The sequence below is a fragment of the Engystomops pustulosus genome, chromosome 7 (assembly GCF_040894005.1).
Source record: "Engystomops pustulosus chromosome 7, aEngPut4.maternal, whole genome shotgun sequence".
NCBI classification, from domain to species: domain Eukaryota; kingdom Metazoa; phylum Chordata; class Amphibia; order Anura; family Leptodactylidae; genus Engystomops; species Engystomops pustulosus.
In genome coordinates, this window is record NC_092417.1 from 16,921,795 (window position 1) to 16,943,848 (window position 22,054).

The 22,054-nt window shown below is 45.0% G+C and overlaps 2 protein-coding genes across 5 annotated transcripts; one reads left to right on the plus strand and one right to left on the minus strand.

The window, feature by feature from the left end:
* Nucleotides 1–3,961: 3,961 nt before the first annotated feature.
* Nucleotides 3,962–8,135, plus strand: LOC140068670 (uncharacterized). 3 transcript variants are annotated; one of them, XR_011848519.1, is made up of 10 exons: nt 3,973–4,078; nt 5,111–5,245; nt 5,750–5,791; nt 6,208–6,255; nt 6,409–6,711; nt 6,825–6,875; nt 7,010–7,066; nt 7,290–7,322; nt 7,407–7,710; nt 7,795–8,135. XR_011848519.1 is itself a non-coding variant. In XM_072114051.1 (9 exons), the coding sequence occupies exons 2-9, from the start codon at nt 5,112–5,114 to the stop codon at nt 7,841–7,843; spliced, it is 717 nt and encodes a 238-aa protein (XP_071970152.1). In that variant the 5' UTR covers nt 3,962–4,078; nt 5,111; the 3' UTR covers nt 7,844–8,135. The 3 variants fall into 3 exon arrangements, 1 of the variants encoding a protein (XP_071970152.1); XM_072114051.1 differs by lacking the exon at nt 7,407–7,710 and having other exon boundaries at nt 3,962–4,078; XR_011848520.1 differs by lacking the exon at nt 3,973–4,078 and having other exon boundaries at nt 4,109–5,245.
* A 7,520-nt stretch (nt 8,136–15,655) lies between these two features.
* LOC140068671 (fibrinogen-like protein 1) lies at nt 15,656–21,797 on the minus strand. Of its 2 annotated transcripts, XM_072114052.1 has the most exons (7): nt 20,062–21,797; nt 19,410–19,474; nt 18,707–18,731; nt 17,126–17,217; nt 16,921–17,041; nt 16,153–16,338; nt 15,656–16,055 (listed from the first exon to the last, which is right to left on the minus strand). In XM_072114052.1, the coding sequence occupies exons 2-7, from the start codon at nt 19,467–19,469 to the stop codon at nt 15,754–15,756; spliced, it is 786 nt and encodes a 261-aa protein (XP_071970153.1). In that variant the 5' UTR covers nt 19,470–19,474; nt 20,062–21,797; the 3' UTR covers nt 15,656–15,753. The 2 variants fall into 2 exon arrangements, with proteins under 2 accessions (XP_071970153.1, XP_071970154.1); XM_072114053.1 differs by lacking the exon at nt 20,062–21,797 and having other exon boundaries at nt 19,410–19,570.
* Nucleotides 21,798–22,054: the final 257 nt, after the last annotated feature.

Genomic DNA, 22,054 nt, shown 5'->3' on the forward strand with positions numbered 1-22,054 from the left:
GTTGAAACTGTATATTTTATAATTGTAGATCCAGACCAAAAAAATTTTGGCTCCAGTGACAATTTTTTGCTGTAATGGGACCAAGGATTATCAATAAAGCTTCATTACAGACACCTTACAGCTGATTATTGCAATCTAGGATTATAGTAAAGCATTCAGAGAGCTTCACCTGAGGTCAGAGGGGTCTGTCTGTAACTATGGGTTGTCTGTAAGTCGGGTGTCCTTAAGTAGGGGACCGCCTGTATATAAATGGGCAGATTAAAGGAGATAGATAACTAGACAGGAGACAGATAATAAGCATCTTCATCCGGGAATTCAGCCCAGGGGTATTAACCCTTTCACCGCCCGGCATTTCTGGATATTTTGTCGCGTTATTGACCAGAGCAATTTTTACAATTTTGACATTTACAAATAAAAACGAAATTACAGTAAAAAGAATTAATGTAAACAGCAACAAAGCACATATTTTCTGAAAGCAGACACTTTCCGCGTTTTCAAAATTGCATTAAAGAGTTTATAGACAGAGGCGCCTTCATGCAATTTTGATTATAACTGAAACATTTTATAAAAAAATACTTAAAATTGGACTTTCATGGCAAAGAATGTGCTCCAAACAGAAAATATTTACCTTCACATCACAGTGTTAATATGTAGCGACATTAGGCGGAGAGGATCGAATATACATCGTATCAGTCAATTTTTGAAAAAAAACTCACGAAATAAAAGGCAATAAGAGAGAAAGTATGTTCTTAGATAGTTCTGGATATTAGTTGATATTATCCCTTATCAGAATGTAGTAACATATAAAGTGTTATTTATTTCCATTATCTGTGAGGTGCAGCCAGGGGTGTACCAAGCCTGTCTGCTGCCTGAGGCGAGCCATAGAGAGACGCCCCCCGCAAACCCCCCCCCCCCCAATATATGTAATATATCGGGGAATGTCAGGACCAGATCCATCATATTGGTTTGGTGTAAAAATAAAGTAATGCAAAATGCATACAGCGTGCCGCCATATAGTATAAGATAGATAAAGCATATCGTACCGCCATGCAGTATAAAATGCATACAGTGTACCACCATGTAGTATAAAATGCATACAGCGTACCACCATGTAGAATAAAATGCATACAGCCTGCCGTCATGTAGGATAAGATAGATACAGCGTACCACCAAGTAGTATAAAATGCATACAGCGTACCACCATGTAGTATAAAATGCATACAGCGTACCACCATGTAGCATAAAATGCAAACAGCGTACCGCCATGTAGTATAAAATGCATACAGAGTACCGCCATGTAGTATAAAATGCATACAGCATGCCGCCATGTAGAATAAAATGCATACAGCGTACCCCCATGTAGAATAAAATGCATACAGCGTACCCCCATGTAGAATAAAATGCATACAGGGTACCACCATGTAGAATAAAATGCATACAGCCTGCCGCCATGTAGAATAAGATAGATATAGCATACCGTTATGTAGTATAAAATGCATACAGTGCCCCCCCCCATTTAGTATAAAATGCATACAGCGTACCGCCATGTAGTACAAAATAGAAGTCCTGATAAATATTACAAATACAGCATATACATACAGCATATATACACATATACAAACAGTAGATACACCATATACACACACTGCACATACATATAGCAAATATACACACATATACATTATATATATATATATACACACACACACACACATATTCGTATATACACACACACACGCAAATGCATATATACACACACACGCATATACACATATACACACACAAGCATATACACATACACACACAAGCATATACACATACAAACACAAATATACACATGTACACATACACATATACACACACACACATATACATATATATATACACACACAAACATATACACACACAAGCATATACACATATACACACACACATATACATATATACACACATATATACACACACATACATATATACACACACACACACACGCATACATATATATATATATATATATATATGCAAATATAAAATACCATTACCTTTCGTTTGCTGCCTTGTCCAGCAGTGGCGGTTTCAGGCCAGGAGCGAGGGTTTGGGGGGGGGAGAGCGGTCGCTTTCATTGGGGGGAGTGTAGCTGGGACCGCGCGAGCGGAGTCGGAGCCGGGAGCCTAGGTTGGGTGGAGTGGAGCCGGGAGCCTAGGTTGGGTGGAGTGGAGCCGGGACCGCGGGAGCGAGAGCGAGAGCAGCAGGGGGAGCGGCGGAGTGTGGGGGGCAGGAGCGGAGGTATGCAGGGGTGGGAGTGTCGGCCAGCGGCCGGAAGCATGGAGCTAGACAGAGCACTGGAGTGCCGGAAGCAGCAGGGAGCAGCGGGGGCGGGCGCACAGTGCCAGCGGGGAGCATGGTCCTGGACAGAGGGCTGCAACGTGGTCCTGTCCAGCGGCAGTGGGGGTCAGGCACACGGTGCCGGCAGGGAACTCGGTGCCGGCTGTCGGGGAGTGGGAGCACGGTGCTGCCCCCTCGTCAAGCAGGAAGTGCGACGCCTGAGGCGAGATGCTCAACTCGCCTCATGGCAGAATTCCCCCACTGGGTGCAGCAGCTCCTGTGTGCAGCAAACTCTCCCTGCAGCCTGATGGCTAAGAATCCTGGAGGGGGGGATACACTTCAGGGGGCTGTATCTCTGGCTCTGTGACACATAGAACCTCACTTCTTTTTTCCTATGAAAGAAGAGAGTCTAATCTTTTATATGAGTCTAAATTGGACTCTGAGACTTCTAAGTGTCGGGAAGACAGAGATATTAACTGTTATACTGCCGTCGGGAGTGATTTCTATATATAAAAATAGCACCAGATATTCTCAATTTAAACCTGAATATCTCTGGATCCCTGGCACCTAGAAACTCAATTCTACATTCATTTGAAAGAAGAGTTTCAGGGGGCACTGGGCAAATGCCCACTTTGCCTACCCATAGCGAGATTGTGGTTGATTATGAGAATATTAAAATAGTAATAATTGAGTTTATCAGCAATAAATAGCTGTGACCTTTTCTGCCCAATAGGAATCTTGTGTCATAATTTCTTATAGCTGTGTTTAGTTAATAATGGTTGATGGGGATAATGTTACGGCTATGATTATGTATCCTAACTAAAGTGCCTTAATGTGGAGTTAGGGTACATTCACACAGCGGTATGCCCGCCATAGCGACAATCATGTCCAATGCGTTTCATACGAGAAAACTGTTCTTTATCTTGGCCATGATTGTCCCTGATTATTACTTAATAAATAAAATACAATGGTCACACAGAAATTGGGGGAGATTTTATTTTAAAAAAAATGATTTTTCACCACTTTATTACCGCAGTAATGTTCTCTATCTTATAGGCGGCGACCATTACTGAGGCGGGGCTTAGTGCTAGCCAGAAGAGAATTACCAAATAATTACCCCGGCCCCCAGCGTCGCAGGGGAAGAGCTGGGTATTGCCTATACCCGACTATCTGAGGTGATGGTGGGGCACCGGGGGGCAGGTAGTTGCAGGATTAGGCGCCAGGGGCCAATAACCGCGGCGTGTGACAGCCAAGTGCTATCCGCTCGCTGCTGATTGTTGTGTCCGGCTATAGATGGAAAAATAGGAGGACCCCACTTTTTTTGGTTAACAAATTTTTTAAAAAAGCGTCCCCCAATTTCTCCCTCTAAAGCCGGATACAACAAGCGGCAGCGCACTGATAGCTCTCGCTGTTTATATAAATCCCCAGAATCCTCCCTCCTGTGATTATTATCTATATAACTTGTTACTAACACATGTAATATAAATAAAGTTTATTGAATATAGAATGTGACGGAATGTTGATCTCCTGGCTCCTCCCCCCGCGTTATGACATCACGCGGGTATATAAGAAGCTGCAGAACTTAGAAGCCTCTGAGGGTTTGTTGTAGGAGATTGAGGTAAGTCCCCGGTGTCCTGAGCTCCTGTTGTGGCCTTCATTCTCTTCTATCTTGTCTCCTACTTATCAGTAATGGCCATTTCTTTACTTCTCCTCTGTTACAGATTTGGTGCTAGTGAGTGAGATTGAGTTTGTGGTAAGTAACAATCTGTCTCTTTACATTAAGGGTTTTCCTATAGTCACCACCAGGGGGAGCTCAGTGTATACAGCTGCCATGTAGTATGATCGTACCTGTATAAATCCATATGTACAGAGTGCCCCCTAGTGGTGACTATCAGCTGTATATTGGGAATTATTCTGCTATAGGTTCCTATATGTTACTGATATATATGGAGAATGGAAGGGATAATGGGAAACAGAATGTCCCCCTATTCTATATTGTATTATGGGTCTCCATGGTTACCATTGTTAGGTTTATCAGCTCATTACTGTAATTTATTTTCTATTAACCCTGTATATTATATGGTTTTCCGGGAGACCCCATGGTTACATGTTATATCCTACAGTCTCATAGGTGATGCCAATGTCTATAGGATTCCCAGAAGTTCCCATAACTCTATAGATTACCCAGAAGTTCCCATAATCCTATAGATGTCCCAGAAGGTCCCATAATCCTATAGATTTCCCAGAAGTTCCCATAATCCTATAGATTACCCAGAAGTTCCCATAACTCTATAGATTTCCCAGGAGTTCCCATAATCCTATAGATTACCCAGAAGCTCCCATAATCCTATAGATTACACAGAAGTTCCCATAATCCTATAGATTACCCAGAAGTTCCCATAACCTGTGAGACAGTTGGAGACAGATGATGCAGTTATAGGATAAGCTATAGATGAGGCTCCTGGTCTGGATGGGACAGGGCCTTGTATAACAGGATAGATCTTGGGGGCACTTACATGGGGGGTTATACTGAGGGTCTCGGGTTCTGTGCAGGTCCATAGAGATGGCTATAGATTGGGATCTAGTACCGGTGCAGGAGGGGGAGTGAGAGAAGTAATGAAGAGGGATCTCCAGGTCTTCAGGTCCCGGGGATGAGATCTGGTTATAAAGGTTTAGTAAGTGAGACTTTCCTTCTCTTGGCCACTAATGTCTGATGTCCATCATGTCTCCACCTGTAGCAACCATAGAGAAGGTCCTGGACACTCACTGTCTTATGTACTTATAGGATGGAGGACGAGGAAGAGGTGGAGGTGAGGGAGGAGGTGAGGGAGGAGAACATCGAGGAAGAGATTGAGGAGGTGATGGAGGAGGAAGAGGATGATAACACTGAGGATGAAGGATGGGAGTCTGCAGAGATGAGGTAAGTTATCAGGGCACAGGTCACAGCATATGATGAGACAAGTCATTGGGGGGGATTTATCATACCATCAAGGGGGGTAAATAATCTTGAGTAAATGAGAGGGGGAAATAATCGTAACTACTGGGGGTTCACTAATAATTGTGATTATTTCAGGGCTTGTACACAAGAAAACTGCCCCCAGGCCCCGATACACCCCCCATTTATTTTACTGATTTACCTAGAATGGAACAAATAAAGAAATGAAGCTGTTGCCCGTAGCAACCAATCAGATCACATTGTATATTGTCCAATCGGCTTTAGACTAATGGCGGCCTCCCCCTTCACCTTCCTGTAGCTTTGATCAATCTTCTCATTGTGTAGAGAAATGGGGAGGCCGAGGACATGGAGGAGCCGGGGGTCTTATACATAAGTGATGTGATTGGCTGCCTCTGTGCTCATGTATAATGACATCACATTGTATCCTGACCTGTATATATCACGTGTCCCATCATATTCTCCTAACAGGCGCTGGTGGTGGACGATCAGGGCATTAGGCGGCCCAATACGGTAATTATACCATACTATTATTCTATATACTGCTATAACCTTATAAGCAGGGGGTAACGAAGAGGGGTAAGTACATGGGGGGCATCAGAGATACATAGAATATGGGGAGTATAAGGGATATATGGGGGACATGAGGGGTATATAGAGGACATAAGGGGTATATGGGGGACATGAGGGGTATATAGAGGACATAAGGGGTATATGGGGGACATGAGGGGTATATAGAGGACATAAGGGGTATATGGGGGACATGAGGGGTATATAGAGGACATAAGGGGTATATGGGGGACATGAGGGGTATATAGAGGACATAAGGGGTATATCGGGGACATGAGGGGTATATGGGGGGACATAAGGGGTATATGGGAGGATCGTGTAGGGCAGTTCCAGTTACCAGCGCTGTGTTTCTCTTTTAGGATAACAACAGTAAGAATGTTACGATTCTTTGACCTGTTTGATAACACGTGAGTATAGAACATTTCCTTTATCCCATGAAGTTCTAGAATAATCTAGAACAAGTGTCCTCCAATCCCTTCCCCCCAGTCTCCATATTATCTGCCCCCAGAATATAAGACTGATTTATCATAGAGATTTCATTCCTATTCTGTCTCATACAGCGAGGAGGGAGATGGAGCTGAAGAAGAGGAGGAGGAGGAATGGGAGGAGCTGAGAGTGCTGGAGGAGGAGGACGAATGGAAAGACCTGGAAGTGAAGGAGGAGGCGGAGGTGGAGGTAGAACATCGGAGAGCTGAGGAGGAGGTGGAGGGGAAAGATCTGGCAGTGGAGGAGGAGGAGGATGTGAAGGATGAGGAGGACGTGGAGGAGGAGGTGAAAAATCTGGAAGATCAGGAGGAGGAGATAGAAGATGTGGAGGAGGAAATATTACTGGATGGAAACAACATCATAGAGAGTCCTAGAAGGTAAATGTAGAGTGGGAATACAATCAGCAGATTCCACACAGACATTATGGATATATTCAGTCATCACCAGAGATTTTTACTTCTTATATTGATCTCAGTGTTTTCTTTTGTAGACCTTCAGGACTGGAGGTGATTGAGGCCTGGCCGAGCGAGGAGTCTCTACAGTAAGTATGAGGAATAAATAGGACTAATAATTGGGGGTCACATACTCTCATGCATTGACCTCTGCCCCTACACATAACCCATATTAACCCCTAACCCTCCACATGAAGATTTATCTACTTATTTTTTCTTGTAGGCCAAGACGCAGATGGTGGAGACCTAAGTGTCTGAGCCGGGGGAGCAGCCGCGAGAGGTGAGCGACAATTTACCTTCTGCCTGCCCGTAGTGGTCACTAGGGGGCGCTCTTTTAAAGGAGGGATCCACATCCCTATGAAAAAATTTATAACATATATATATATATATATATACAGCTCCATCTTGTATTTCAAGTCTCTTCTTGAGATGTTCTCGGCTCGAGGATCACCCTATAATTTTTATCAGTGACATTAATATGTATAATTTTTATCTTTCTGCAGCAGAAGCAGCCGAGGTGAGAGAAGACCCTCTAGGTAAGTACATGACATTGTAAAATCCTCTTTACTTCTACCCTATGAGATCACGTAGAGGCCTCACCAGTCTCGTGTCTCCTGTAGGTTCCTCAGACTCTTCTTTTGCTGCTGCGCTCCTCAAACTATGGAGTAGAAGAAGCGTCAGGCCTTGTCCCACCGTCCGGGCAGGAGATACCAGCACCAGGGTCTCCATAAGTCTCGGCCTGAGGGACGTGTCACCTTCAGTCCCATCACACAGGAAACCATTGAGCCTTCCCACCAGCGGGATCGTCTGGAATATACAAAACCTACAAACGTCTCTCCAGAACACCACCGGGACCTTCAACAAGCAGTGAATTTCCTTGGCATTAATCCCTGCAGACAGCCCCCGGCAAGAGGAGGCCTCTAGGTAAGTACATGTCATTGTAAAATCCTCTTTACTTCTACCCTATGAGATCACGTAGAGGCCTCACCAGTCTCGTGTCTCCTGCAGGTTCCTCAGACTCTTCTTTTGCTGCTGCGCTCCTCAAACTATGGAGTAGAAGAAGCGTCAGGCCTTGTCCAACCGTCCGGGCAGGAGATACCAGCACCGGGGTCTCCATAAGTCTTGGCCTGAGGGACGTGTCACCTTCAGCCCCATCACACAGGAAGCCATTGATCCTTCCCACCAGCGGGATCGTCTGGAAAATACAAAACCTACAAACGTTTCCGCAGGACACCACCGGGACCTTCTACAATATAGCAGTGAATGTCTTTGCAGACAAGAGGAGGCCTCCAAATCCACCTCATCCCCCTAACGTTCCACTACCCCCCCACCCAAGTAATAGACCTTATAAAATACAAAAATAAAATAATGAAAATAAATAAAAGTAAAATAAAAATGAGAAATGATCAGTTGTACTGAAAAAAAAAAAGTCATTTTGCCATCTTCTGGTGCAAATTTTTTGGGCGCTTTTTCATACTTTGGTGTACGGAGCTGTGTGTGGTGTAATTTTTTGTGATATGAGATGCGCTTTCAGTGCTACCATTTTGAGGACTGTACAACCATTTGACCACTTTTCATAACATTTTATTACATGTTGCAAAATGGCAAAAAAGTGGCATTTCGGGAGGTGGTTTGTAGGGCAAAGTGGTTGTTGTGGGGTGGAGGCACAGGTGGATTTGGGATCACCTATATGACAGCTGTCCATGGCCACGTATACACTTGCCTCTGTCCACAGCGCTCATCACCTGCACGACCCGGCCAGTGATGCAGCATAGCACCCAGTTACATTGTGCATAGGGTGCTTACTGTGGGGTTGTCCTGGCTTCACTGGCCGATTTGTGCAGGTGATGAGCACTTCAGATACAGGCAATGTGGCCACAGACAGCTGTCATACAGGGGGATTTGGGACACTAAACCACAAGTATGTATAGTTGGTTTAGTGTCACCTGCCAGGACCTCTATAAGTGTGCACATGTGTTTGAGCAGCCCCAGCAGCTCCTGACCTCGTATCACTGCTCTGCTGCTGTTAGCTCTGCTGCTGTCAGCTGCCTCACTCCATTCTCTTCCCACTGTTTCCCGGGCTGAAGAGGAGGAGGGGCGGGCACTGACACTGATCGGCTGCTCTTGTCTCACTAAGGCATCACTAGTGAGAGCAGAGCCGATCAGCTTCAGGCTGCCGGAGCTCCGACTTTGATGAGACCAGGGAGAAGGTACGCGTGCCTGCAGAGAGGGCTCTGCGTGCCCTCTCTGGCACGCGTGCCATAGGTTCGCCACCGCTGTACTAGAACATATAATACAGACATTATATACACTGCAGACACTAGTACATATAATAGATACACTGCAGACACTAGAACATATAATAGATACATTAGATACACTGCAGACACTAGAACATATAATAGATACATTAGATACACTGCAGACACTAGAACATATAATAGATACATTAGATACACTGCAGACACTAGTACAGATAATACACACACTACATACACTGCAGACACTAGTACAGATAATACAGACACTACATACACTGCAGACACTAGTGCAGATAATACAGACACTACATACACTGCAGACACTAGTACATATAATAGATACATTAGATACACTGCAGACACTAGTACAGATAATACACACACTACATACACTGCAGACACTAGTACAGATAATACACACACTACATACACTGCAGACACTAGTACAGATAATACAGACATTACATATACTGCAGACAGGAGCTGCAGACTCTATTTACAGTTCATCACCTTCTATTTACAAAACATTCTGCAAAACGCTGAGCTCACAGCAAGAGCAAGAGAAGTTTGCACAAGTTTGCAGAAGCTTGCAGATACTGCAAACAAGTGTCCCCCATGTAATTCTGCACAGTATCTGAGGGGGGTATTGTGCAGAATTACAGGGGTGCAGCAGGAGACCAGCACTGGGGGATCCCCTCTAGGAGAAGCCCCTGCTGAGGAGGTCACTGGGTGCAGGGTGTCACACACCTGGGTGCTGCTGTGAGTGTTATCTCCATTCTGGGCTGTGGGAGAAGCAGAGAGGAGCTTGTAGCAGGATCACATGTAAGTGCCCGAATCTAACATTGCGCCTAAACTGTTTTAAAGTAAAGTGATTAATAAGAGGCAGAAAATGTACTTATCACAGATGGTTGTAGCTTGTGATAATTCTGGCAAAACAGTGCGCCAGAATTTAGGCGCAACTACTACACTTAGGCGCACAAAAGTGATAAATGTGGCCCTATGTGTTCTGTTATTTACCGTATATACTACAGTATAAGCCAAGGGTGGGAGATGCATTGGTCACAGCCTCTCCCCAGCATGTAGCTATACAGCCCCTGCCCCCAGTATACAGCCAGATAGCCTTCCCCCAGTATACAGCCAGCCAGCCTGCCCCCAGTATACAGCCAGCCAGCCTGCCCCCAGTATACAGCCAACCAGCAACCAGTATACGGCCAGCCGGCCTCTGCCCCAAGTATACAGCCAGCCCCTGCCCCAGTATACAGCAAGCCTGCCCCCAGTATACAGCCAGCCAGCCTGCCCCCAGTATACAGCCAGTCAGCCTGCCCCCAGTATACAGCCATACAGCCTGCCCCCAGTATACAGTCAGCCTGGCCCCAGTATACAGCCAGCCTTCCTTCAGTATACAGCCAGCCAGCCTGCGCCCAGTATACAGCCAGTCAGCCTGCCCCCAGTATACAGCCAGCCACTGCCTCCCAGTATACAACCAGCCAGCCTGCCCCCAGTATATCGCCAGCATGCCACCAGTATATGGCCAGTCCCCCTGCTCCCAGTATATAGCCAGCCAGAATTCCCCCAGTGCACAGCCAGCCTGCCCCCAGTATACAGCCAGCATGCCCCTGGTATACAGCCAGCCAGCCCCCAGTATACAGCCAGCCAGCCCCCAGTATACAGCCAGCCTGCTCCCAGTATACAGCCACCCAGCCCCCAGTATACAGCCAGCCTGCCCCTGTTATACAGCCAACCAGTCCCCGGTATGCAGCCAGCCCGCCTCTGCCCCAGTATACAGCCAGCCCCTGCCCCAGTATGCAGCCAGCCAGCCTGTCCCCAGTATACAGCCAGCCAGCCCCCAGTACACAGCCAGCCTGTCCCCAGTATACAGCCAGCCAGCCCCCAGTATACTGCCAATCAGCCTGTCCCAGTATACAGCCAGCCTTCCACCAGTATACAGCCAGCAGCCTGCCAACAGTATACAGCCAGCATGCCCCCAGTATACGGCCAGTCGCCCCTGCCCCCAGTATATAGCCAGCCAGAATTCCCCCAGTATATAGCCAGTCAGAATTCCCCAAGTATACAGCCAGCCTGCCCCCAGTATACAGCCAGCATGCCCCTGGTATATAGCCAGCCAGCCCCTAGTATAGAGCAAGCCCCAGTATACAGCCAGCTCCAGTATAAAGCCAGTCAGCCCCCAGTATACAGACAGCCAGCCCCCAGTATACAGACAGCCAGCCTCTGCCCCCAGTATACAGCCATCCAGCCCCAGTATGCAGCCAGCCAGCCTGTCCCCAGTATACAGCCAGCCAGCCAGCCCCCAGTATACAGCCAGCCAGCCTGCCCCCAGTATACAGCCAGCCTTCCCCCAGTATACAGCCAGCCTTCCCCCAGTATACAGCCAGTCAGCCTGCCCCAGCATAAAGCCAGCCTTCCCCCAGTATATAGCCAGCATGCCCCAGTATACAGCCAGCCCCAGTATACAGCCAGCCAGCCCCCCGTATACAGCCAGCCCCAGTATACAGCCAGCTAGCTCCCATTATATAGCCAGCCAGCCTGCCCCTGGTATACAGCCAACCAGCCCCCAGTATACAGCCTGCCCCTGCCACAGTATACAGCCAGCCAGCCTGCCCCAGTATACAGCCAGCCTTCCACCAGTACACAGCCAGCCTTCCACCAGTATACAGCCAGCCAGCCTGCCCCCAGTATACAGCCAGTCAGCCTTCCTCCAGTATATAGCCAGCCAGCCTGCCCCCGGTATACAGTCAGCCTGGCCCCAGTATAAAGCCAGCCTGCCCCCAGTATAGAGCCAGCCTTCCCTCAGTATACAGCCAGCCAGCCTGCCCCCAGTATACAGCCAGCATGCCCCCAGTATATGGCCAGCCCCCCCGTGCCCTGAGTATATAGCCAGCCAGAATTCCCCCAGTATACAGCCAGCCTGCCCCCAGTATACAGCCAGCCAGCCTACCCCCAGTATACAGCCAGCCAGCCTTCCCCCAATATACAGCCAGCCAGCCTGCCCCCAGTATACAGCCAGCCAGCCTGCCCCCAGTATACAGCCAGTCAGCCTGCCCCCAGCATAAAGCCAGCCTTCCCCCAGTATACAGCCAGCCAGCCTGCCCCCAGTATACAGCCAGCACTGGAGTGTGATTGGAGAGTGAGACAATACCTGACCAGGGTTTAATAAAACCCCTGGACAGAAAGGGGCAAGTCCCCTTAGGTTCCAGCTCCTGAGATAGGAGCACACCTCTTTCCAGCCATCTCTCTTACTAGAGAGATCTCTTGAGTTCCAGAAACCTCTTACAGCACAAACTTTTGGAACCTAGGCCTCCTACCAGAGACACATCTTAGGCACAGCTCTCACGACATGAGGAGCTCCTAGGCCTCAGCTCTCAATATAGAGCACAGATTGTCAGTGACCAGAGAGATAGTGTGAAGCACCTCTAGTGCCACACACCAAACACCCAGGAAAAAGCTGCAGCTTCCATACCTGGACACAGCTACATCCCAGTCTGCATCTGCTACCAGGCTGGTGAATCTACTCCTCAGGATCACTCTCCATGACACTCCAGTAATCCGGAATCTCCAGCAGTCCGAAATCTGTAACCAGATTGTTTGGCACGTTTCCTGCAGTTGTTCCAATAAAGAACCATGAGTTGTTTTGCACAACGTGTCCTCCATCTGTTCCCCGAATACGGCTGTAACAACATGGGCGCCCCATCCACTACCCAGGGACTCATACTACGGACATTAAAGGGGTTGCCCCAATGAGAACCAGCACATCAGCCTCTCCCTCCATATTTTTTGCATACACCACCTGCCGGAGACAACCCACCGGTCCCCATACCAAGCACCGTGACCACAGCGTGCCTAGGCCGCAACCGCCAGCCACTCCAGTATTCTGGGCCCCGGCCGCCTCCAGGCTCCAAATGGATGGAAACATGTAACGCATCCCCAAAACACCACATGTGAACGCACCGTATAACCGGGGATGTATGGGGACTGGGGATGGATGGGGCCTGGAGATACAAGCCGCCCCCTCCCCCACTCACAGTATATAAGCTCCCCTCCCCCACTCACAGTATACAATCTGTATGTTCTGCAAAATCTTCTGGGATTCCGGGAGGTCTCCCCTTATTCTGGATCTTCCATAGAATTGGGAAGTATGTTTGTACGAGTCCAGGACAGGATGAAAAGAGGATGGGGGCGACACTGTTTTTATTTAGGGCGGTGGCACATGTGGCATTTTGAACCCGTTTTGGGCTGTTTTTGAGCTGTCTGCATCCACATTTGTCAGTTTTTCCAATTATCTTAATGAGGACAATTGGAAAACGGACAAGAAAGGTCACTGCTTAAAAGCGGCCTAAAAACTCGTTCAAATGCCACATGTGCCGCCGGCCTCAGTTGTTGGAATGTTCTAAGTCGCAAGTTGTCTACATTCTGGAGAATAACTCCTTGTGCCCCCGGCCACTAGTGTCTTTTGCCCATCGTGAGTGGCACCTTGGTAATGAGACCATTTTATAAGCCATCAGTCTTACACTTGATCTTATACTTCACTAAGTGACAAGATTGCTTTCTAATTACTGATCAATGTCAGCTGGTGTCATGACTTTTTGCACCTCTCTTTCTTCATGTGTCATTCCTCATTATTACACAGAATTCATAGACATCTCTGCTTTGATTATTTTTTCCAGTATGATTTGAATGGGTTTTTAACCAACATCTAGTGACAATTCCGGGTCAATAGAACCTCTAAAATTTATTTGAAAATAGGGGATGTAAGGTTGTGCAATATTTATTCCACCGACTCTCCTTGTGATGGTTGGATTTTGGGTTACAAGGATTAACAATAAATCTTCACTGAAGGAACATTTGATAATTCTCACAGTTGATCCTTGCAGCCTGGGGCCCAAGTAAATTACCATCATCTAGAGAGCTTCAACAGATGTCACAATGGTCTGTTTTAAATTAGGAGCTACCCCGCATGACATAGATGCTATGTTTCAACAGCCCCAAAACATCTCTATTAGTGACTGATAATGCCCCTAGAAGTGTTTACAAAATATTGGGTGACATTTTACATTAAAAATAGTTCATACACGTCATATAAAACCTTAGTAATGAAAAAATGATATTTAAAATAAGCAAAAACAAAATAAATCTCCAATCTACATGGCGGCTGAGTGGGTAGCACATCTGCCTTGCAGTGCTGGGGTCCTGGGTTCGAATCCCACCCAGGTCAACATCTGCAAAGAGTTTGTATGTTCTCTCCGTGTTTGCGTGGGGGTCCTCCGGTTTCCTCCCACACTCCAAAACATACTGGTAGGTTGATTAGATTGTGAGCCCTATTGGGGGCAGGGACTGATATGACAAGTTCTGTGCAGTGCTGCGTAATCTGTGTGCGCTCTATAAATAAAGAATTATTATTATCTACACCAACAGAAACTATTAGCATACTCACCCAAATTTTTATAGACACAGGGGAGAATTCATGAAGCCACTTTGGCTAGACGTATTTATCAAGGATTTTCAACCATTTTTTTGTCCCCGTTTTCCGACCTGTCCTGGGGGCGTGATCAGGTGGAAAAAAAGTCAGCAAAAAAGTAAGGGGGGTAGGGGTTGCATCACATTGTGGTGCACAGTATAGTCAAAAGTAGAACTAGAGAGTCTTAAACTTCAACAAATTCATCATCGCAGTGGTATAGCGGAAAACTAATTTTATCGAGCTCTGCGTTGTTGCGGGGTGAGATGTTTCTTTTGCTGCCAGAATTCAGTTAGGCCCTGTTCACACTTGCGTTTTCCAGGCGTGAGTTCTGCGTGTGCTTTTGACGTGCATAAATCTGTCCCTTGTTTTCAATGGGTTTGTTCTTATTTGCGTTTTTTTCATGCACGTCCATGCGTTTTACACTCCCCATTCGAGTCAATGGAGACGCATCAAAAACGTGTAGCACTCGCGGGCAATCCAAATACAATGGGGCAGATTTACTTACCCAGTCCTGACGCGATCCAGCGGTGGGTTCTCCGACGAGGATTCGGGTCTTCCGGCAATTCACTAAGGTAGTGCGCCTGATGTCCACCAGGTGTCGCTGCTGCGTTGAGGTCCGCCGAGGTTTACCAACCTATCCTGGGTGCACCTAACGGGGTGTCAAGCGACACATTTTTTTTAAAAATACCATGGTTTTTCCGAATCCGTCGGGTTTTCTGATGGCCGATTTCCGTCACATGCATGCCGGCGCCGATGCACCACAATCCGTTCGCGTGCGCTAAAATCCTGGGGCAACTCAGGGAAAAATGGCGCAAATCGGTAATATTTGGGACACCCGACGAAAAAGAGCGATTCAGGCCCTTAGTAAATGACCCCCATAGTGTTTTTTTTAACGGATGGGTCGCTAGGTGAAAAAATGGCAGGGAGGGGCATGTTGGCCCCAAATAAAGAATCATGTGATTTGAAACAAACGCAGGAAAAACGCACCGAATATACAGTAAAAACACAAGCAACAGGCATGTGAAAACGCAAAAACTGACCAAAACGCAGGCAAAAACATGACATGATCCGCAACGCAAGTGTGAAAGAGGCCTCAGATATTGCGATTTTCATTGGCCTAGAAGTGACGTGAATGAACATGTGATCTGAATAGACTTTTTGAATATTTTAATGAAAATGACAAAATCTGCTACACACATATATACTGTATATACTACCCCTAATAATGTCCAGCTATTCATGGATTAGATACATGGCGCTGAATTTCAGTGACTCGTGAGGTCTCCACGTTGGCCAGGATACAGATAAGGCTCTGCGCTGATTCTGGGGCGGCCTCCTCCATTCACCGTTGAGATTTGCGGATCCGCAGGCGTTGAACCACCAGGCGGCCCGGTAACGTCCGCTACAGCTGATGTATGCGATATCCCCAAATATACACTGCGGGTGGCAGCCGTCATTGGGCTTATCTGGAGCACTGAAGTTACTACCGTGCTGGTTACTTCCCGGGATTTCTATATTTCCGGCAAAGGCGTCGCCTACATTGTGGAGGTAAATTATGGTAAGTTTAGGGATTCTGTACATTTACATCTTCACAATGTACCTCCAATTAGAGAACTGATCACAGCCACCTACCTGCTGTCCCAGAGTAAGTCCCAGCTGAGAGTCTATAAAATTTACTTGCATCCCCAATACTGAAAGGGTTGTACTCCGCATAGGCCTCGAAACCGGCAAAGTCCCCAATACTGATGTGTAGTTTGGCGGGCCGACGTTTCTGCTGTGTCAGCAAATACATGTATCTCAGCCCAAGCCAGTGTTCACCTATAGAGACACATAATATATATATACGTTATCAGAGATTTATCACAGCTATAATAGGGGTTAAAGGGAACCTGTCACCAGGAGTGTGATTTTTAGCTTGTGTTATGCTGATTTTAAAAATACCTTTGTCGGGATTCTGAATCATTTCAGTACTTTGTAATAGTTTGTTTCACATTACCTGGCTCCCTGCTAGCAGTGTGTGGTGAGTCCCCTTGGAGGAGGTGGCTGCAGCTTGTGTCTCCTCATGTATTTTCCTCTCCTCCTCACCATCATCCCCCTTCCGCCCCTGCCTGCTCAATGCACATGACAGGAAGTTGGGAGAGGTCAGGGAGTTGGATGAGGGTGTAGGAGAGGAGACTGAGACACAGCCCAGGACTCATAGCACACTGCTGGAAGGGAGCCTTGTATTGTGAAGTAAACTTATATAAAGTACTGAAATGATCCAGAATGCTGACAAAGGCATTTTTAAAATCAGCATAGCAGAGACTATAGAAACCTGTCACCAGATAAAAGTGACATTCCTGATGATAGGTTCCCTTTAGGGAGAGCCAATCACAGTCACGGGGCAGAGGGTCTGAGTACCTTTAAGACTTCCGAATCCTTTCTCATAGTATTTCCACGTCTTGTCAAAGGATAATCCATCGTCTCCGTTGTGTTTTTGTATTAATGTCCATCCTCCTTTCTCTGATATTTCACAGAAAACCTGAAAAGGGAAGATGTTTAATGTAAAAAAATTAAGATCCTTCTTTTTAAAATTTTGTTTTATTTGATTTTTAGATTGTGTTACCTTGAATGTCCTTTTAGCTCCGTTTGGTAAAATGGTGTAGATACCACTGGAAGAATTCTTATTCCTTGTCCAGATCTCTGAGCAATCACGCGCTGTAAACGAGAAATATAACAACAATGGTGAATACTACCATACTTTTCGGGTTATAAGGCGCACCGGATTATAAGGCGCACCATCAATAAATGCCTGCTAAAACGTCTAGATTCATATATAAGGCGCACCGGATTATATGAATGACCAGCAGGTGGCAGACCTGAGCACAGTTCAAGGCAGCTGTTGTCTGTAAGTACGGTTCATATATAAGGTGCACCGGACTATAAGGCGCACCTTTGATTTCTGGGAAAATCAAAGCATTTTTTGTGCGCCTTATAGTCCGAAAAATACGGTAAGCTTTCACTGTATAAGCCTTTCTAGTCTAAAGTTACACTTCATATAAGTTGCCTTAAAATATTCTGTAAAATTGCATTTAATCTTTCACATGATATATTAATATCAAAATTTTTTGCTTGTCTTAAGCCACACCCCTTTTCTAGTGAATCCACACCCTTTTGCCATATAAAAAGTAAAACTTTTAAAAAATGTTTTTCTTTTTACTTTAAAATGCCATGTTAAACAAAACCAAATAAAAACGAAGGTTAAAAAAGAAGTAGTGCATTGGTGGATTTGTGCACAAATTGGCAACTTCTCCCCCACCCAGAAAAGTTTCCTGCGTCTTATTTAATTTTAGAATCACAACATTTGATTACTTTTTGTAAACATTTTTATGCGTTTCAAAAAGGGCATTTTCGGACATTTTGGCGCTATTTTCCACTCTGGGGTTCACCACTGGGAATTACCATTTTTATATTTTGATAGATTGGGTATTTTGGGTCGTGACAATATGATTTCAGTTATTTATATCAGTTCTAAGGAGAGGGGGGGTGATTTAAGCTTTTATTTTTTTTACTGGATTTTTAGACTCTCTAATGTATTTGAACCCTTGGGGGGTCTAAATGATCCTAACATATCCTGGAATGCTACAGTATGGCAGTAAATGGGGATTTGACTACTGATCTATAGCAGTGTGCCACTGACACATGGTTATAGATTGTGCTAGGCCTGAGAACCTAACAATATTAAGGCTCCCCCATGCTCCATGCATTTAAATGCATCCGCTAGCGTTGCCAGGACATTTAAATGGTTAACACCCACGAGCGCAGCCAGCACCGATTGCGGGTGTTAGTGGGTGTTTGCAGCATTATGCAGCCTATGAGCCCTCTTCATACATCACTGATGCATCAGGATGTATTGGTACGTCCTGGTATGGTAAGGGGATAAAGTATAATAATAATAATAATAATAATAATAATAATAATAATAATAATAATGTACTCTTACTACCAATAAAAACAAATTAAAAAATAATAATAATAATGATAATAATAATAATAATAATAATGTGCGTGTAATTTCCCTGCTGTCCCTACTTTGAACCAATATAAACAATTTTTGAATAGCTTTTTTTATGCAGTTATTTCTATACTTTTTATTGAATATTTGAATTCATATTTCACATCTTTATTTCAAAAATATTTCCCATACCTGGTTTTTCCGCAGTCCCGTTTACCTGTTAATTCAAAAACAAAATCGATCAAAATTTTAAGCAAAATGTTAAACATGTAAATTGATTTAAATTTTTGGAAACTATTTGTTAAGTTGATGTGGAGATCAAGATTATCTGCAGTAACCGGGCTCAGCCACAGCACAGAGAATGGAGCTGTACTTGAGACTGGGCCTCGACCAAAAGACCATCGTTCTTTTTAATGGACGTCTCACAGCTGCACAAAGGTCTCTTTGCACAAGTGCAGTCGGTGGAAATCGCTTGTGCGCTGAAGAAATCTCCCGACCCAATCCTCCGATCACTGGAATGGACTGACTTGTTGAGGCTCGGGTCGGGAGCACATGGTTTCCACTTTTTAATGGAATTAGTTCCCGCAGTTGTGTGAGCGATCCATTAAAGAGTAGAGCAGGTCGTAGTCAGAACCTTTTTTCCCGGATCACTAGTAAGTTATAGTTCTGGAGGAATCTGTGAAAAACAGAGGCCTGGTCTGGTGCAAATCGGTCGTAAAGAAAACATTAGCGTCCGATTTTTGCATCGTTAATGGGCAGGAGCCTTAATGGCGACAGTCCTAAACATAATGATGTAAAACTGTTACCTTGTGATATAAACTGAAGTATAACTAAGACAGAACCAATGAGAACACAGATCATAGGTCCAAAAACATCCCAAGATAAATGTACTTACCTGTGATATCGCTGCCACAAGCAGGAAACATCCAAAGGTCATCAACCGGAAGAAGCTCATTGTTCCTAGGATAAAACCTTCAAGTATTAATAACCAAGTACATGAGCTAAAAGGAATATAACAGTTATATCATGTACAATTACCAAAACAAGGTATAAAATGGAAAACCCAAATGTAAAAATTCACTGTGTGTATAAATCTTTCTTATAATTAATTGTTCCTCAAAAATAAAACCCATTAGACGTGTACCACACAATCTAAAGTCTATAAATACAGATTTCTCAACTCACTATATACTGTATATAAGGGGGATGTATCAATAAATGGCGCACACTGCAACATCGTATGAACCAAACCCCGCCCTGCGGCACCCGTCAGGCCTGTCAGAAGGCTCCACCCCCCCCCCCCCCATATTGTACAATAATAATTCTATTCTATAAATGAAAGTCCACTCTATGTACACTAGGTAACCAAAAATCTATATGTAAGAGACAAAATTACAAAGACAAACGAGGGGCAAAAAATAGACTCACAACAGGCACAAAAAGAGCAAAAACCCTCGAAGATTTCACAAATGCAGGAAATAAGAAAAAAAAAATTGTACTTGATAAATTCAGACCAAATAAATGACATCTCTGCTCCCTACACTCACCTCTGGGGTTGCGATGTTGAGTGAAGGTGCCATAGACTTCTCTGTCCTTCCATTATATTAGCCGGGATTAGTGGGCGGTGCCTAAGATGAACCAATCAGACAAGAGGCTAATCTGTTACACAACACATTACAAAACCTTTGGGCATCGGCTTCTCTCCGAAATGTTGTGTAACCTCGATGCTGCAGGTGACAGGTAACACAATCCAACTCCTTGGGGGGTCACAAACAGGATTTTAAAAATTCAGTTTCGGACGAAACTACATTTTTAATGGTTCTGCTCATCACTAATCCCAGGTCCTCTCATCCGCTTCACACCAGAGGCTCTTCCGAGTCCTGCGTCCTGCGTCCTGCCTCCTGTTGGATTCTATTAGACCTCCGAAATCTGGCACGGAGAGGGTTGGGGGAATTTTGGTCCCTTATTCTGTAATGTTAAACTTATGGAGTTTTTTTTATTGTGTTTTTCGTTCTTTCTAAAAAAAATCTCAACAAAAATGCATAAACCAAAAACTATGGAGTAGTCATCGAGCTATGACAAAGGTTATAGAAACATCAACCCAACATATTTACCATCACTGGTGGAGGTTGTAGCTGAAATCTACGCTGTTCTTGGCCATTAAGTGGCACCAAGTTTTTTAAGATGAATATTTTCCATTTTTCCTATGATCCAGACACATTGGGGCCCATTTACTTACCTGGTCCAGTCGCGATCCCACGGCGCGTTGTCCGACGAGGATTCAGGTCTGCCAGGATTCACTAAGGTCGTGCTCCCGATATCCAGCAGGTGTCGCCCGGAGTTCACCTTCTTCGTCCCGGTGCATGTAAGTGCTGATCATGTGACACAAATCGTTTTTTAAATTCCTCTGTTTTTCCGAATCTGTCTGGTTTTCCGACGGCCACGCCCCGATTTCTGTCGCGTGAAAGCCGGCGCCGATGCGCCGGAATCCGATCGTGTGCACCAAAATCCCGGGCAATTCGCCACAAATATTCAGGAAACCCACCGAAAGTGCGCGATTCAGACCCTTAGTAAATGAGCCCCATTATGTAATCCCAGTGTCCTTATACATCCTATATACATTCATCCTTACATAAAACATATTACATCACAGATATGTAGGGGGCAGGATACAGCCTGGAGAATACACTGGACCCGTCTAATCCTCATCTAGAAGACTGAAATTCCTACTGGGAAAGAATTCCTGAAAAACAGGTTTGTAGGATTATCACAGCAGGGCACAGCCTGGCAGGACAGTTATAGGGTCATAGTTACATAAAGGGACATCTAGGGAGGATTCATATGTGATGATTTTTTTGGGCATAGATTTCTGCAATAATCTCATTTATCTGAATGATGACAAAACCAAAGTTTTTGCCACCAAAAAAAACACAAGCAGATTCATAAGTTAAATGAAAAAAAAAACCAGCACAAATATGGTAATAAAATTAAAAAAAAAATTAATTTTAAAAAAACTCTGAAAGTTGTATGAACCCAAAGTGGGTCCAAAATTTAACTTTGCATCATCCCACAAAAACAATCCCCAATTATCAGCCATAATGTACTTAATAGACAATAGTTCCAAAACATAGGATGGTATCATTTACTTAATAATAAAATGTCATCCTCCCCCTGGATCACTTCCTACCCCATAGATGTCAGGGGTCAGGGGTCGGTGGTAGGTGGTGTGAAATGTCAAACTATTATGGTATAAACATGATGTCAGAAACTAAGACAGCACGGCCATCAGCTGGTGTCTGCTGTAGCATACTATTCACAAAAAAGGCCTTAGGCCTCACTGAGACTCATTTTGTCATTAAAATTTCACTTTTATTGGTACTTTCTTTAAAAGGGGAAAAGACAGATCAATTTGGACAAATTGTAACTTATTAAAATTATGCAGGCCATCGTGGAAACTTTGTTGTGTGACCCGTAGTGAGATGAGGAAGGCTGATCCTAGGATCTTAGTATAAGGTTCTTAAAGGGGTTGTGTCACCATTG

Bases quoted from the DNA above. Each gene is read 5' to 3' on its own strand.
- LOC140068670 (XM_072114051.1), top strand. From the start codon at position 5,112: ATGGAGGACGAGGAAGAGGTGGAGGTGAGGGAGGAGGTGAGGGAGGAG. The intron at 5,246-5,749 runs GTAAGTTATCAG...TTCTCCTAACAG, and splicing joins TGGGAGTCTGCAGAGATGAG to GCGCTGGTGGTGGACGATCA. The intron at 5,792-6,207 runs GTAATTATACCA...TTTCTCTTTTAG, and splicing joins GCATTAGGCGGCCCAATACG to GATAACAACAGTAAGAATGT.
- LOC140068671 (XM_072114052.1), bottom strand. From the start codon at position 19,469: ATGAGCTTCTTCCGGTTGATGACCTTTGGATGTTTCCTGCTTGTGGCA. The intron at 18,732-19,409 runs GTAAGTACATTT...TTGAATTAACAG, and splicing joins TTGTGGCAGCGATATCACAG to GTAAACGGGACTGCGGAAAA. The intron at 17,042-17,125 runs GTAACACAATCT...TTCCCTTTTCAG, and splicing joins GAGCTAAAAGGACATTCAAG to GTTTTCTGTGAAATATCAGA.